Genomic DNA, 18,056 nt, shown 5'->3' with positions numbered 1-18,056 from the left:
TCAGCCCCACCCCAAATGCACAATGCTCCCCCAAGGAGGGTCTTTTCAGCACCAGCTGCATCTGATTTCTCTCCTGGGATATTAAGAGCTAGAACAACAAATGTCTGTGGAATTGACCCCTCAAAGATCTGGCAGGACTCTCCCTGGCTCCACTATCAGGGCCGCTGACTTCTGTCCTGTGCAGCCTGATCTCCTTTTCCTGCATTTCCCATGGGGTGGTGGCACATGTCAAAATAAAGACACCTTTGCCGCCCCCCACCTGCCTGAGGGCCACCTTCCCTTGCTCCATCCCCTCTATGATGTTGGCGATGTTTGTGTGTCATCATACATTTCCCTGCGAGTTTCCACTCGCCCCATGGAAGGACACAAAAAGTCTCCCATATGGTCCAGCACCCAAGAGGGGCCACCCAGACGCCCGTGAGACACCTGCAAGCAGAACCAGAGAGCAAAACCAGCCTCCTCCCCCACCCTTGCAGTTTCCAGCATCTGAGATCTGTGGATATTTCACCCCTCCCATTGCAAGAATCTTCTGGCAATGTTTCAGAAAGGAGGGTGGGATTTGCGCATCGCTTCTTCCGCTCCAGCCTGACTTCAAAAGGAGCCTGTTATCTGTACAGTGGTACCTCGTGTTAAGTACTTAATTCATTCCAGAGGTCCGTTCTTAACCTGAAACTGTTCTTAACCTGAAGCACCACTTTAGCAAATGGGGCCTCCTGCTGCTGCTGCGCCGCCGGAGCACAATTTCTGTTCTCATCCTGAAGCAAAGTTCTTAACCTGAAGCACTATTTCTGGGTTAGCGGAGTCTGTAACCTGAAGCGTATGTAACCCGAGGTACCACTGTATAGAGATAAGGTGACCACTCAAGCAACTGTAACACTCCTGCAGTCCAGCGTCTCCGATAGTCTTCAGTAGTTTATTTTAGTTTTGCAGTAGCTGTAAAAGAATACAGTAAAGAAGTTATGCTTCAGAGCCGTCGTTCGTGTAATATATACTCTGCTGTGCTCGGCTGACTTTGGAACTGAGTTTGGTGCTCACAGCTCCGAGTTGTGAGTCCACAGCACTTAGACCTGCTCCCGGCAGTGGAAGGTCTCTGGAAGTGCTTTCCCAGCTCGCCTGGCCCAGTCGGGGCTGAAGAGGTTGAGCCCAGTCGGTGGCACTGGCTCAAAGGCAAAGCTGACAAGATTTAGAAGCCTGCTGCCTCTGGACTGTGGAGGCAGAGCAGAGCCATTGTGCTTCACGGCCTAGTCTCCATGAATTTGTCCCCTTGTCTTGTCCCCAGCTCAATGGATGGAGCACAATAGTCTTAATCTAAGGGTCACCGGCTTGAGCACCACGTTGGGCAAAAGATTCCTGCGTTGCAGAGATCTGGACTAGGTGACAATTGTGGTCCCTTCTAACTCTGCAGTTCCATGATTTTAAGCTGGTAGCCATCTCTGCCTCCAGTGGCAGTGAGTTCCATAGCTCAATTGTGTGCTGCACAATGAAATGCTTTTATCTGTCCTGGATCTCCCACCATTCAGCTTTCTTGGAGGGCCAACACTTCTACTGCTACGAGGATCTGCAATGTGGAGATAATGTGTCTCTGCCTCCATCGTGGGGACCAGAGCAGGGGGTGGGCAGTTCGTTTGTCCCCTCCTGGGACAGGAAGCCTTGACAGAGAACTTTCTTGAATTAACAACGACTGGTTTCTTCAGGCAGCAGGAAAACAAATCAGGAAGGAGCAGACCTCTCAAACACAACGCAACATCTCTCAGCTCCGGCCTCCCTGAACTGTGGGAACAGAAAGTCAATCCTGGAGATGCCATGCACTGGTGTGTGTGTGTGTGTGTGTGTGTGTGTGTGTGTGTGTGTGTGTAATTGAGCTGCATTGATGCTTTAGGTGCAGGGACATCTTGCTCTGCAGTGTCTACTTACACTAAGTGGCTGTGGCTCTACTGGATTTCAGACCGGCACCTTTCCCAGAGGAGATGAGGGGGTTGAACCTGGAAAAAGCAGACGCTGTTCCCCTGAGCTGCAGCTCTTCCCCATTTTTGAAGTAATGCTCATGACCTTCTTTATACTATTCGTTTAACTTTCTGAAGACCCAACTGATTCCTATTTTAGGTGAAAAGCAATTAATAAGGAGTCCGACAAGTTCATATATTCACATCCAAAAAGTCACACTCAAAACAAGACCCCATTTAGAGCCCCAGAGAGAAACATGCAGCTGAATGATATAGACCAGTCATGATGTTACAATCACTAAACCAAGTTGGCATCGTAAGAGTTGAACAGAAAATGGCGTCCTCTTATCTTAAACGGTCTTCACGACAAGGCAGTGCAGACCCAGAGGCCGATCTAGTCCAGATTCCTCTTCTCCCAGTAGCCGATATGGTGCCCCAGTGGGAAGCCCCCAAGAGGACAAATACAGTGTGAGTTACTGGGAGCTGTGGTTGTCAGTGTGGGTCTGTGGCTGCCCTTGTGATGTGTCCCTGGCCTTCGTTAGGAACCATCAAGTTGAGATGCTTCATAATGGAGTCTAGAACATTTGGGGACTTAACTAATTAACCTGGGGGGGGGGTCTTGCTTCTTTTAAGAAAATAATAGCTATTAATCAACAAAACACAATCCATTTTGTTATCAATTGCAGCTGGTGCAACACAGAAATAGACTTCAAAATAAACTTTCCTCCCACTCCATCCATCAACCCCATTATTTTTCTAATCAGATCATCTATATCTTCTAGATCAGGCACGTCCAACCACAAGTAGCCTGAGATCCACCATCCAATATCAAAAACTGGCAGTAATCTACCACACTCTCCCTTTGTCATTCTTCAGCTTAAACATACTATATCTGCCTGAGGGAGAGAACAGCCAGAAGGCCCTTGGAGCTGAACCTCAGTGTCCGGGCAGAACAATGGGGGTGGAGACGCTCCTTCAGGTATACAGGACCGTGGCCATTTAGGGCTTTAATGGTCAGCACCAACACTTTGAATTGTGCTTGGAAACGTACTGGGAGCCAATGTAGTGCAGAAAGAGGGGGAAGGAAGTCAAATTTTGAAATGTTAAATTGATTGTAATACTAATTAAATTTATAAATTTGAAAAGTATAAATATTTTTTTTAAAAAAAAATACGCTGTTGAATTTATCTTAATGCTGCCAATGTTTTCAAGTGTGCACAATCCCCCCATATATTCAATAAACATTTTCCAATGTGGCCCACCTTGTCAAGTTTCCTGTTCTCACAGGGCTCAGCTATACAGCTGCAAATATAACGTTTTAATGTGTTTTCAGTGCATTATACAAATGTGACACTAGATGGCAATGGTGAGCTTATGGCAAATTCAATATATTTTTTAAAAACTTTTTTTTTAAAAAAAAGCATTTTTATATGTGTCTAGATTCCACCACAGTGGTCAAACAGACTCTTGTGGGAAGCCCCAAAGTGCCGCAGTGCCTCTCCCCACCTGCAAATTCCCAGAAACTGGTATTCCAAGATAGACTGCCTCTGAGAATGGAGGCTCCATTCAGCCGGCCCAGGCCGAGCCCTGCAGCTGGATGCAGCCAGTGGCCCCTCCAGTCCAGCCTCCTGTTCTCACAGTGGTCCACCAGATGCCCCGATGGAAAGCCGGCAAGCTGGACTGGAGGTCAACAGTGACACTTAAAAGATTCCCTGAGCCTGGTATTCAGACGCATCTCTTGTCTCCGACAGTGAAGGGGGAACTGTGCCAGGACTGCCCTGATGGCCTCATCCTCTAGGGAGGATGCTTAATCCACTTTTAAAGCCTTCCCAAAGGACCACAGCTTTCCCCATCCAGCCAGGCATCTGACTTTACACCAGAGCACCAGTTCCCTCTCTGCCCCCCTAATGCAAAGGTTTAAGGGGTTGGGGGAAGGGGGGGAACCATTGCAATGGACGTTTGGGCCCTGCTTTTCTGATGTTTTGCAACTGCATGCAGAAATCTATACAAGAAAACCAGAGCTGGGAGGTTTCTTTCCGGTCTTCACTCTCCTGGCCACCTGTATTGCTCAAAGAAAGTCACCAATTCCTCCAAATGGGGAGCTGCCTGCAGCGGCCATAACACTCACACAGAAAAGCGGGGCACAAAAGAGTCATGCAGCACGCACTTCCGGAGCTTATTCGACATGCGGTTGCCTCTTCCGTCAGCTCCGTACCTCTTTGGTCCCCCGGTGCTGTTTCTCTTGGCATCCGCGCTGGCAGCACCGACTGGGAACCTGAAGTGTCTCAGGCTCCTCGGAGGGGTCAAGCCGCAGAAAGAGTTCCTTCCCCCACTCAATTTGAGGGCAGGCCTGGGTGGAAGATAAGATGTGGGGTGTTTTGTTTTGCTTTTCCTGCTTCTTGTGGGCGGGAAAAGGAATGCTAGGGGATATCCCACTAACTCAGAGGAGACCAATTAAAATCAATGCATGCCCGTGGAGCAATTGCTCCGGAGTCAAATCACAGCCACTGTTGCTAGTGGCCATTGACAGCCATCTCCTCCATGATTTTGTCGTCTTCTTCTTCTTCTTCTTCTTCTTCTTCTTCTTCTTCTTCTGCCACGGTCTCCAGTGGGAGGGAGTTCCATAGTTTAGCAATGCTTTCTTTTATCTGGCTCTGAACCTTCCAGCAATTTCCAGTGTTATGAGAGAGGGGAAGAAACGTTTCTCCTGTTAGTATCTTGGCTCACAGGCAGAGGTACCTGGCCTCCCCCGAGGCAATTGAGCGAGATACTGTGTTTACCTTCCGTCTGCGACCCCGGCAGGCTAGGTAAACAAACCCGGCGATTCTTCTCATTAGTCGTGAGATAGAACACACCCTCTGCTTCTCTCTTCTTCTCTCTCCCTCCCTGCATTCTCCCAGGGAGGAGAAATGAGACAGACAGGAGTCCTTTTTACATGTTTATTCCTGGCACTCATCAGTACATAGAAATGAGACCGTTCCCTTCAGACTCCATCAGAAGAGACTCAACTCCTCCCCTGTACTTCTAGCACAGGTCACATGACACTCTGAGCTAACATCCGGTGCTCAGTAGAGAATAGGCTCCACCTTTTCTCCAACAGTACATCTGCAAAACACAACATCCTGTTTTGCATTCCAGCCATCTGGAGCTGGCTTTTGCCTTGGTGCTTTTTCCTGACATCTCCATCCGCTTCTCTCCATGCCACGAGTAGTTTTTAATAATGTAATAGATCGATGGTGCTAAAATGCTTAGGTTGTTAAATATTAGGATTTAATTAGAACTTGTATGTTATAACTGGGATATGTTATAAGACAGGCTCAATGTGTATTGCAACATAGCCTCCAACATTTCTCCAATGAAGACAGGGTTGTCCTATACTATTGCACTGGTACCTCATCATTTAACCATGATGGGCTTTCTTAAAGCAAAAAAACTAATTGGACAGCGTCTGAAGGACTTAGAGCAACAGAACAATCTGGCCATTATAAAGAAACTCTGTCCTTGGTATGCCTTTTTACCCCCTTCTCAGTTTGATTCCCTGGCACCATATTTGTATAAATTAACTATCCCAAAATATAGTGGTACCTCGGGTTACATACGCTTCAGGTTACAGACTCTGCTAACCCAGAAATATTACCTCGGGTTAAGAACTTTGCTTCAGGATGAGAACAGAAATCGTGCTCTGGCGGCGCAGCGGCAGCAGGAAGCCCCATTAGCTAAAGTGGTACCTCAGGTTAAGAACAGTTTCAGGTTAAGAACAGACCTTCGGAACAAATTAAGTACTTAACCCAAGGTACCACTGTATTAAAGGGACGCGGGTGGTGCTGTGGGTTAAACCACAGAGCCTGACTTGCTGATCAGAAGGTTGGTGGTTTGAATCCCCGCAACGGGGTGAGCTCCCCTTGCTCGGTCCCTGCTCCTGCCAACCTAGCAGTTCAAAAGCACGTCAAAGTGCAAGTAGATAAATAGGAACCGCTCCGGTGAGAAGGTAAACGGCGTTTCCGTGTGCTGCTCTGGTTCGCCAGAAGCGGCTTAGTCATGCTGGCCACATGACCCGGAAGCTGTACGCAGTCTCCCTCGGCCAGAAAAACGAGATGAGCGCCGCAACCCCAGAATCGGTCACGACTGGACCTAATGGTCGGGGGTCCCTTTACCACTGTATTATTATTATTATTATTATTATTATTATTATTATTATTATTAATCCCTGCCCATCTGACTGGATTGCCCCAGCAAAACTGGGCAGCTTCCAACATATGTAAAAACATAATAAAATATTAAACATTTAAAAAAACAAAACCTTCCCTATATAGGGCTGCCTTCAGATGTCTTCTAAAGGTTGTAGAGTTATTTATCTCCTTGGCTTGGGGGTCGCCTAACTCCATGCCCCCAACATGTCTCTGATGAAAATAGGGACATCCTAAGGAAACTAAGGATGTTCCAGGATCAAAAAAGAAATGGTTTCAGTAAATCCTGGAAAATAGGGACACTTGGTGGGTCTGTTAGAAGGGGGTGATTTAAGGGGGTGACTGTGTGCAACACAGTCTTTACACATAAATGCTAATGAAACACCTCAGGCCCCTTACCTTACCCGTTTTAATGCACATTGAGACTGTCTTGCAACACATCCCAGTTATAACGTGCAAGTTCTAATTAAATCGTGATATTTACTAAACCTAACAGTTTAGCACCATAAATCCATTACAATGAACTTCTGTCATGTCACCTCTTACCTGAAGGAGCGTCTTCACCTCCATCGTTCTTCCCGGACACTGAGGTCCAGCTCCAAGGGCCTTCTGGCGGTTCCCTTGCTGCAAGAAGCCAAGTTACAGGGAACCAGGCAGAGGGCCTTCTCAGTGGTGGTGCCCGCCCTGTGGAACACCTCCCACCAGATGTCAAGGAAAGAAACAACTATCTGACTTTTAGAAGACATCTGAAGGCAGTCCTGCTTAGGGAAGTTTTTAATGTTTGATGTTTTATTCTGTTTTTATATTTTTTTGGAAGCCGCCCAACAAGTTATCATCATCATCATCTAGTGCAATGCACAAGCATCCATCCTGCTTGCAGAGATATTTGTTGCTGCTTGGCCTTCTCAGGGTTAATAGTAGCGGAGCTTGCTTCCTAGAGAGGAAGGGGTAGCTGCCCCCATAAATCAATCAAAATCAATAAACACCAATGCGAATCTAGAACCCTAGAGAAGACTAGCTACTTGCACGCACACACACCCCCAGCAAAATTGCTAATGGCGTGCTCTGGTCCATGGGGTCACGAAGAGTCGGACACGACTAAACAACAACAAAATTTTCAAAAGCAGTTGGCTCGTAGAAATGACACCATTCTTCAAAATAGAAAAGCACCATACAGTGGTACCTCGCAAGACGAAATTAATTCGTTCTGCGAGTTTGTTCGTTCTACAAGTTTTTTCATCTTGCGAAGCACGGATTCCCTGGGTATTAACGGTTTTAAGAAAAAGGAAACAAACTCGCAAGACGTTTTCGTCTTGCAAAGCAAGCCCATAGGGAAATTCGTCTTGCGAAGCAACTCAAAAAACGAAAAACTCTTTCATCTTGCGAGTTTTTCGTCTTACGAGGCATTCGTCTTGCGAGGTACCACTGTATTATCCGCCCTTTACAAGACAGGACAAAAAACGAATCTGCGTGAAACTGCGCCCCTCTGCGGTCTAGGCCCTCCGCTGCTTCCTAGGTGGCCAACGTAGCACCAGCCCTGACCATAGATTTATAGCGTTGGAAGGGACCCGAGGGTCATCTAGTCCAGCCCCTTCAGTGCAGGAATCTCAACGTGCAGTCCCCATCCCATCTGAAACCATGCTTACCTTTGCCAATGGGCAGGTGATTTTATTGCTGAAACGTCGTTTACACCCCACCTTTTTCTCTTGAAGGAGCTCAAGGTGGCCTTCATGGTTTCCCCCACTCCTCGTTTCATCCTCACAACAAACCTGTGAAGGAGGTCAGGCTGAGAGGCAATGACTGGCCCAACGCCACCCAGAGTTTCATGGCTGACTGAGGATTTGAACCCTGGGCTCCCAAGCCCTAGGCTCACACCCCAGTCACAGAAATATGGGATATGCACAAGCAAAGCTGCTGTCTTAGCTGCGAGAGGAGAGGAACCTACACATCTAGAGGCAGTATACTGAATCTCAGCTGCTGCAGGTATTACTTTGATTAAATTAAATTAAATTTAAAATATGTCAAAATTAGCACACGGCCCTGACATGCAGTGGAATGCTCTCCCCAGGTAAGCTCACCTGGCGCCTTCATTATACACCTTTAGGCGCCAGGCAAAAATGTTCCTTTTTAACCAGGCCTTTGGCTGACCTGATGGACATCCTATACCCTTTTAAAATGTGGCTCTTTTTTGAACAGGGGTGTGTTATTGGGCTATTGTTCTTATTTTGATTTTATATATTGCAATATTTTCCGTGAACCGTCCGGAGACTTCTGGGTATAGGGCAGTATATGCAGGTGAGATTGTTAATTTCGGGTTTGCATCAGCTGTACACCGTAATCATCACAATTATAACAAATAAAGGCTTGACATATCTTGCTTTGCATGTCATGAGTCTAGCTCATACATTAGTTTCACCTTTTAAGTTGAATGACTGAAATAAACGAACTTTCCCACTGTTATATACTGAGTTGAATAGGATCCAAACTGCAGCACTCTGATTGGTCCTAGAACAATAGGATCCAAAATGCAGCAGTCTGATTGGTCCTAGAACAATAGGATTCAGAATGCAGCAGTCTGATTGGTTCTAGAACAATGCAGCAGTACGATTGGTCAGCAGGAGCCACCCAATCCGGCTCCAGATAGAAGTGAATCCACAACCTGATTGACCTACAGGAGAATTCCGGAATTAGCCAATCACATGCACCCCATTGTGTAAATAATGTATATAAAGCAGATACTTTGAGGGGACTTGCATTCCCTCCTCACCACTATGAGCTGAATAAAGAGCATGAAATCCACTCTCGACTCTGAGTATATTTCACCCACGATATTCTAATTTTTCGAGTTTCACCTGTAAATTCAATAAATAAAAATTAATTAAATAAAGGAACCTCCCTCATGTTTGTAGTCCATCTTCAAATCTCCGCACTCTCTAGCCTGGTGGCGAGATGGGCTCATTCACAGTTGCTCAGGGAAAATCTCCTGCCCAACAGTGCAACTATTTACTCACCAATAATTTGCTCTTGGCTTTGCAGGACCTGGCGGCCCCTCAGATTAGGAGAATCTCCACCGAGAAAGAAACTGGCAGAAACGGGAGGAGCTGGTTCTGCCTCCATGGAGAAACGTGACTCCTTTGGCCCTGAAGAAGGAAGAGACGCTTGTGCTTGTCGGCTGAACGCAGTGCAGGATTCTGGGAAAGAACCACGCAGAACAACACAGGTGAGCAAGAGACCCTCAGCTTAGACGTACAATGCTGGCATTTCTGCTCCCGGGAGGCCGAGGGACCCTGAGAGGTTTGCAGCCGACTCCACCATCTCTGCCGTCTGTGGCTGAAGCCAGAGAGACACACCAAGACTCAGATCCTGGATTTAGTGATCCTGGAGCAGTTCCCGGCTGTCCTCCCCCCGGAGATGGAGAACTGGGTCAGGGAATGTGGAGCGGAGACCAGTTCCCAGGCGGTGGCCCTCAGTTTCCTCCTGAGCCGGGCAGAGGAGAAGCAAGGAGAGCAGCAGGTGAGAGACAGTTTCACTGAGATAATAATAATAATAATAATAAATAAATAAATAAATAAATAAATAAATAAATAAATAAAAATGTTTTATTTATATCCCGCCCTCCCTCAGAGCGGCTAACATCAAATGTATAACACATTAACATAAAATCAGACAATCAATTAAAATACATCCTCACCTGAGATATTTCCCAGGAGCTGGTAAAGTGAGGGGGAGATACCCTAAAACGTTTCAGTAATTGCCCAAAGTCTTCTAGTGTGTCCCAACTCTCCCCAAAAAGTGTTTTCCCTCTTATAATTTTATTTTTGATCCTAGTCCTCATTGCTGTTTCAGGTAAAGGAACAAACTTCAGAGGCAGGAGGCGATTTCTCTGAGGCCAAGGAAACGTTCCTTGTGGTGGCATATCAATCAGGAAGGTGACGGAGAAACCGCCTTACGGAGTAAGCATAGATGGGGCCCCTTCGACCAGAAGAATGGCACCTTGCAAGTTCAGGATGAACATGATGTGGCATTTGTCTGAGTGCCAGTCCCTCAGGTTGCAGGATCCAAGGGGACATTGAAATAAGGCCATCCATCTGCTAAACCACGGGTAGGCAACCTTCTCAGTCCGGACCGCAGACGCTCCAGGACTTTGTCTTTTTTTATTATTATTATTATTTCTTTGTTTCTTATCTTTGCTACTTCTTTATTTTTCTTTCTTTTATAAATGTCTATTTTATATAATTTTCTTTCTTTTTTTACCTGTTAAGAGATAGTACATAATGTTTGTACAGACATGTAAATTTTTTAATCAATCAAGAATATTAATTTAAAAAAGAAGAATGCTTTTATTTTAAATGCCTCTCTGGGTTATTTGTGGGGCCTGCCTGGTGTTTTTACATGAGTAGAATGTGTGCTTTAAAATGCCTCTCTGGGTTATTTGTGGGGCATAAGAATTCATTCATTCCTCCCGCTCCCCCAATATAGTCTGGCCCAGCACATGGTCTGAGGGATGGTGGACCGGCCCATGGCTGGAAAAGGTTGCTGACCCCTGGGCTAAACTAATTCCAAACTTCTTGTCTATGTGACAAGCATGTGCTACTGTGAAAAGAGCCGATATCACTTTCCTGAAAAAACAAACAAAAGCAGGGAGACGTTCATCCAAACATAGCAGAGGTAATCTCCCTCAGAACCACCCAGCCAATCCGAGAACACGTTTCCTCAGTGAAGATCATGCCGCTCTGCTTGGTTGCTAAGCAGCAGCTCTGCCCACCCCTCTTGGCCAGCTCTCTTTAAACACCACCAGATTTAACCCTTAGCTGATAAACTGCATGATCCCTGCTGTTGACCTTCCAACATTCCTGACCTCTTTGTCTCTCGCAGGTGATGAAACCGTGCTGACGATTCGTGCTCAGCCATCTCTCCTTGGGTCACCAAATCAGGTAGAGGGAGATTTGCAGGATCGTGTCCTCTCTCGGTAAGGTTCCCTTTTACTCTGCTTGATGATAATATATTTTCAGAAATGCAAGTACCGTAAATTAACTGGCAATACTCAACGGGTTTAACAACTGTGTGTCAGCATCACAAGTCTTATTCTTTTGGTCCAGCGAGATTTATCTGTGTATATCTTCCGTATATCTCTTTCTATAGCTCTGCTTCTGTTTATCTACCGTTTTCCCATTTAACAAAAATCCACCCTGGTCAGATGCCAGTAGAAAAAGTAAAAATTATTATCATATTATTTGTAACAATGATTTCTTGACTGCCTTAAATATGATTGCCTTCTATGGTGAAACTTACCAGAAGAATAAGGAATCAAGATAACATTTTTTTAAAATAAAAGAATGGAAATGGTTTATTGAATATTTACAGATAAATTGTAAACAGATAAAAACATTGGTAGGGTTATTGTAATAACCTGCAGTTTCATATGAGTATATATTTAAAGAAGATGAATAAATGAGCAAATTAAGTTAATTTGGATATGCAGAAGATATTAAAAATAAATTTAAGGAACCGCAGAAAGAGGGGGAAGAAAGTCAAACCTTAAAATATCAAAATGATTGTAAAATTAGTGAAATGCATAAACATGAAAAGTATTTTTAAAGTATTTTTAAAAAATAATTGATTGCCTTCTAAACCACCGTCTCAAGGCAATTTATATAAAAACTGTTTTAAAAAGCAGTTATATACACAAAGGCAACAAATAAAAATAAGACTAAAACCGTAACAAGTGGACACCCATTATTAAAATCTATTTATCCAGCTGGAAAAGGTCCCAATTCCTGCCCCCCAAGAGATGCCATTCCACAGAACACAAACAGTGACACTAAAAGCCCCATTCTGGGTGTGTGCTTTGGAGATCTTTGGAACTTGCAGGAGAATCTCTGCTGTATATCTGGGACTGAGCAGAACAGGGACTTGCATGTGAGTACAAACTCCTTGAACTCAGCCCAGTAGCGGATTGGTAGCAAGTGCCAATCCCACTAGCAGGCTGTTCTATGCTGGCAGTAGTTTCCTCCCACAAGCCTGAGGTGGATGGCACTGTGGTCTAAACCACTGAGCCTCTTGGGCTTGCTGATGGCAAGGTTGGCGGTTTGAATCTGTGCAACGGAGTGAGCTCCTGTTGCTCTGCCCCAGCTCCTGCCAACCTAGCAGTTCAAAAGAACACCAGTGCAAGTAGGTAAATAGGTACCACTGTGGCGGGAAGGCAAATGATGTTTCCGTGAGTTCTGGTTTCCATCACGGTGTTCCATTGCGCCAGAAGCGGTTTAGTCCTGCTGGCTACATGACCCAGAAAGTTGTCTGTGGACAAACGCCAGCTCCCTCGGCCTGAAAGCAAGATGAGCGCTGCAACCCCATAGCTGCCTTTGACTGGACTTAACTGTCCAGGTGTCCTTTACCTTTTTTACCTTGCTCACACAAGCCACCTGGCTATTGCGTTCTGCACCAGCTACAGCCTGTGGCCCAACCTTCAAGGGTGGCTCTTTGTATGGTGCATTGCAGTAATCTAACCATAAGGGATGTGAACAGATCCCATTATTTTTTTTCCAGTGTAGGTGGGACTCATGAGTTTTTTGAAATTTTCATAAAGATTTTATTTTCTTAAAGCTTTTTCTGTTTCATTTTATGATGTACATGAAACAGAGATAGCAGCTATAACTATAGTGATCATACGGGATTACTATGAGGAATGATATGCATCAAGCCATTGTGTCCGCAATAAAAGCATTGCATTGACTGGGTTTGATTCATTGACAATAATTTCTGATCAAATCCCACAAGCCTCTGCATCTACACCATTTTTCTCTACTGCCATTTCTCTATGTCTGACAAGCACGTATAAGCATTCTAGGACACAGACCAGTTGCTGGTTGCTGCACGAGGCATCCTAGGCCATAAAGTTAATAGGTTACTTTGATGTAGTTTGTTAATCTTTAGATAGATCTTAGGGCCAGGAAGAGAGTTCAGGAAGAGAGTTCACAAAGAGATGGTGAATACTACCCTTCCTTCCTTCCTTTACTGATCTAACTTTGTCCCACATGGGGTTTTTTGAAATGCTCAGAGGAAATCTGATTGGTTCTTACAAACACTGTGTAAAAAGTTCTTTTGTGAATAAAACAACCTGGGCCAAGGGGTAGGGAGAGAATTATTATACGCACTCCTCCCAGAGTCTTGCTGGTCAATCCTCGTGTGTATTTTATTAATCAGAGTCCAATCCTTCCTTGCTTTGGGAACGCTACATATAACAGCAGATGAAAATTAGGATATGAAAAGCAAAACTATAGAATAGGCACCTAGACTTGTGCATGGGTTCAAACAGCACAGTCCAAGTGAATAATATTGGCATTATCTGATGATCAAGTATATCTCCGGATTTGCCAAGCTTGTGATAACAGTTGTTTATCAGATGATGGTTCTGGTGTGTATAGAATCATAGAACTGTAGTTATAAGGGACCCCAAGGGTCATCTAGTCCAACCCCCAGCAATGAAGTAATCTTGGCTAAAGCATCCACAGCAGAAGGCCATCCAACCTCTGCTTAAAAACCTCCAAGGAAGGAGAGCCCGCCACCTCCCGAGGGAGACTGTTCCATTGTCAAAACAGCTCTTACTGTCAGAAAGTTCTTCCAATCCAATAATGGCTGTCCTGGGGGGACCAGAACATGATCATTGGTTTACTCTCTGTAGGAGTTATTTGATATGATTAAAGATCTTCTCACACTCCAACCCTTTCTAAGATGTTTCCCTTATACGAGTTCTGTACTGTTTAGGAAGGGAGCCCCTGTCACTGAAGTTCTTTCCATACGCCAAACATTTCTAAGATTTCCTCCCTGTATGAGTTCTTTGATGCGACTTAAGGGAGCTACTCTGACTGAAGCTTTTTCCACACTCCGAACATGTATACGGTTTCTCTCCTGTATGAGTTCTTTGATGCAACTTAAAGGCGCTATGGTGACTGAAGCTTTTTCCACACTCCGAACATGTATACGGTTTCTCCCCTGTATGAGTTCTTTTATGCGACTTAAGGGAGCTACTGCACCTGAAGCTTTTTCCACACTCCGAACATGTATACGGTTTCTCTCCTGTATGAGTTCTTTGATGCAACGTCAGACGGCTACTGCACCTGAAGCTTTTTCCACACTCCGAACATGTATACGGTTTCTGTCCTGTATGAGTTTGTTGATGCAGTGTAAGGAAGCTACCACGACTGAAGCTCTTCCCACACTCAAAACATTTATAAGGTTTCTCTCCTGTGTGCAATCTTTTATGCAAGGTAAGGCTGGAACTCTGGCTGAAGCTCTTTCCACACTCCAAACATGTATATCGTTTCTCCCCTGTATGAATTCTTTCATGTGAGGAAAGGGAGTCGATGCGACTGAAGCTCCTGCCACATTCCCAGCATTTATAAGGTTTGCTGCCTCGATGAGTTTGTTGATGTCTAGTAAGCGCATTGCTGCGAGCGAAGCTCATTCCACACTCCAAACACGTATGCGGTTTCTCCCCTGTATGAGTTCTTTGGTGCGAGGTAAGGGCACCTTTGTGATTGAAGCTCCTTCCACACTCTGAACATGTATATGGTTTCTCCCCTGTATGAGTTCTTTGATGCGAGGTAAAGGCACCATTGTGACGGAAGCTCTTTCCACACTCTGAACATGTATACGGTTTCTCCCCTGTATGAGTTCTTTGATGCAACCTAAGGCTGTTACTATAAATAAAGCTCTTTCCACATTCTGAACATGCATACGGTTTCTCTCCTGTATGAGTTCGTAGATGCAAGGTGAGGGAACTACTTTCACGGAAGCTCTTTCCACACTCCAAACATTTATATGGTTTCTCCCCTGTATGAGTTCGTTGATGTAACATAAGGCTGCTCCTCCAAATAAAGCTTTTTCCACACTCCGAACATGTATACGGTTTCTCCCCTGTATGAGTTCTTTGATGCCACATAAGGGAGCGACTCTGACTGAAGTTCTTTCCACACTCTGAACATGTATATGGTTTCTCCCCTGTATGAGTTCTTTGATGCGAGGTAAGAGTTGAGCGACTACCCAATATCTTTCCACACACGCTGCATTCATGCTTTTTCTCCTCTCTGGCAATTTGGTTTTCACCACCCTGAGATGTACCAGAGTCACCATCCGGCTTCTGCTTTCGTCTCCCTTCTCGCCTTCGGCTTCCATCTTTAACCCTCAGCTTCCTTTGCTCTTTCGATCCTTTTGGTGACACTTCTGATTGTTCCCCTTCTGCCAGCATCCCTTCAACATCTCCTGATGGAATAAAAAGGCAAACTGATGAAATGCTAAAGGAGCGTCTTCACCCCAATCATTCAGTCAGGACACAGAGATCCAGGTCCCAGGGCCTTGTGGCAGTTCCCTCACTGTGAGAAGGGAGGTTACAGGGAACAAGGCAGAGGGCCTTCTTGGTAGTGGTGCCCACCCTGCCGAACGCCCTCCCGTCAGTTGTCAAAAAAATAACTATGCAACTTTTAGAAGACAATTGGAGGAAGCAATGTAGAGGGAAGTTTTAAATGTTTTATTATGCTTTTATATTTGTTAGAAGCAGCTAGAGTGGCTGGGGCAACCCAGTCAGATCCGTGGGGGTACAAATAATGAAAGTATTATTATGGGATTATTATTTATTGAGTTTATATACCGCCCTGTACCTGGAGGACTCAGCATGGTTCACAGAAAAGATCACATCATATATAATCAGAATAAAACCCCACCCAATAACACTCCCAAAAAAAGAGCCACGTTTGAAAATGACCATAGGATGTCAAAGATATCTAGCAAAAACCTGGTTAAAAAGGAACATGTTTGCATGGCACCTAAAGGTGTAAACCCCTTCATGGATCACTGCCTTGTCGTGGCAAAGGGGCTTGAATAACTCAGCTATGACCTATGCCTTGCAGGGCCACCTAAGACAGACAGGTCAGCCAAGAGTTTAGACTAAATGTGATCCACCTGGAGAAGAAACTGGCAACCCACTCCAGTATTATGCCATGAAAGCTCCATGGACATAAAAAAGGAGAAGCTTTGAGAGGAAAGTGAGTTTCCAAGGCATGCTCTGATTCATGGGGTCACGGAGAGTCGGACACGACTAAGACGCCTAAACAACAACAAAGGTTTATAAGGAAGGCGCCAGGTGAACTTCCCTGGGGAGAGCATTTCACAGACAGACAGCCACTGCAGAGAAGGCCCTGTTCTCGTGTTGCCACCCTCCGGAGCACTTGAGGAGGAAGCCCACGAAGGAGGACCTCAGGATCCAGCTAGGTTCATCTGGAAAGAAGCAGCCCTTGAAGTATTGAGGTGGTACTTGAAGTATTGTGATCCTGAGCCATTTAAGGCTTTATAGGTCAATACCAGCACCTTGAATTGAGCCCAGAAACTAATTGGTAGCAACCTGGCTGCTGAATTCTGCACTAGCTGAAGTTTCCAAACTGTCTTCTGAGGCAACCCTACGTATAACGCATATCTATATCTAACCTTGAAGTTACCAGAGCATAGACAACGCTAGATAGGCTATCCTTGTCCAGATAGGGGTGTAGCTGGGCTACCAGCCAAAGCTGATGGAAGGCACTCCAGGCCATCTGAGCCTCGAGCAACAGCAAAGGATCCAGGATTACCCCCAAGCTATGAACCTGCTCCTTCAGAGGAAGTGTAACCCCATCAAGAGCAGGCGACCTTCCAGCCATCTGCTCTAGGGAACCACCCACTAACTGAGCCTCACTCTTATCTGGAGTGAGCTTCAATTTGTTGGCTCTCATCCAGTCCATTACCAAGGCAAGACACTGGTGGGAGAGGGTGCTCAGAGGTATTAGTAGTAGTAATAGTAATAGTATTAGCCTGTCTAAGGCCTCAGCCACGCTTGTAATTTTAATGTGGACTTGAAGTTGCTTGTTTCTCTTTTTTTTTTTAACCTCTTCTGCCCAGAACTGCTGTTTTTAATTTAAACACAGATGTTTTAAAATGTGTGTGGTTTGGGGGGGGCGTTATTGGGTTGATTTTGTTTATGTTTTGATTATATACTTTTGAGTTTTAATATTGCGATTTTATCCTATGGGTATAGGGAGGTATACAATTTTAATAAATTATAATAAAATCAGGCCGGATAAAAATTATTACAAGTTCCAGGGGGGAGCCCCAGCAGAAGGTTTCCCAATGCTTAAGGGTTTGCCTTGACCCCAAGCCCTATGGGGAGCCCAAGGAAGGTCCCCCACCTGCCCAGGTTGGGCTGCAGGGAGGAGAGGAGGAGAAAGATCTGCCCCCCCCCATTGGGAAAAGATGTCCTACCCCCATAAAAAGGGGGGAAAGCCCTATAAATGCATTATTTTAGCGGAATTAAATAGAAAATGCATTAATTATGGCAAATGTAAATATTTGGGGAAATACCCTTTGCAAAAGCGTGAGCATTAGGCGAGATCTGCACCAAAATGCTGAACAATTTTCAAGAGATCTTTAAAAATGTGAAAATCTGGATAAACTGACGACTAGAAAAAGGAGACGCAGAAAAAAACTTACATTGAAACGGTTTGCCTAACAGGGTTTTTTTTACTCCCTCCCCACAACTCCCTCCAGCTGCACCCCCACTCCACCCCCCCCCCGTTATAATATATAACAATATGACCCACCTCCAGCGCCTCCGCGAGGAAGGACAGCCGCCTCCATGTTCGGCATCTTCCCCCCAAAAGCGGGATAGGAAGCGGAAGCTGCTATTCTCCCGACAGCCTTTTCCCCCCCTCCGCTCTAGGAATCTCAACTCTCTGTCGCCGCTGCTCTTAACCGATTCGGAGCCGAGCGGCAGGAGCCTCTGGGCTTCTCCGGGCAAAGAGTCTCGCCTCCGGAAAGCCCCGCTGGATCAGCTGCACGGGCGCCCCAAAACGTTTTCTAAACTATTTTTAAAAATATATTTTTTTATTTTCAATTTTGAAAA

At 45.3% G+C, this 18,056-nt stretch overlaps 1 protein-coding gene across 1 annotated transcript; it reads right to left on the bottom strand.

Moving 5' to 3' along the window:
* Positions 1-11,448: 11,448 nt before the first annotated feature.
* On the bottom strand, positions 11,449-17,832 carry LOC309524927 (uncharacterized protein). The gene is made up of 2 exons (XM_082210166.1): positions 17,755-17,832; positions 11,449-15,391 (listed from the first exon to the last, which is right to left on the bottom strand). The coding sequence occupies exons 1-2, from the start codon at positions 17,798-17,800 to the stop codon at positions 13,941-13,943; spliced, it is 1,497 nt and encodes a 498-aa protein (XP_082066292.1). The 5' UTR covers positions 17,801-17,832; the 3' UTR covers positions 11,449-13,940.
* Between the last annotated feature and the right edge of the window lie 224 nt (positions 17,833-18,056).

Source organism: Podarcis vaucheri (genome assembly GCF_965113315.1).
Source record: "Podarcis vaucheri genome assembly, chromosome: 2".
NCBI classification, from domain to species: domain Eukaryota; kingdom Metazoa; phylum Chordata; class Lepidosauria; order Squamata; family Lacertidae; genus Podarcis; species Podarcis vaucheri.
This window is presented reverse-complemented; position numbering and strand designations above follow the sequence as displayed.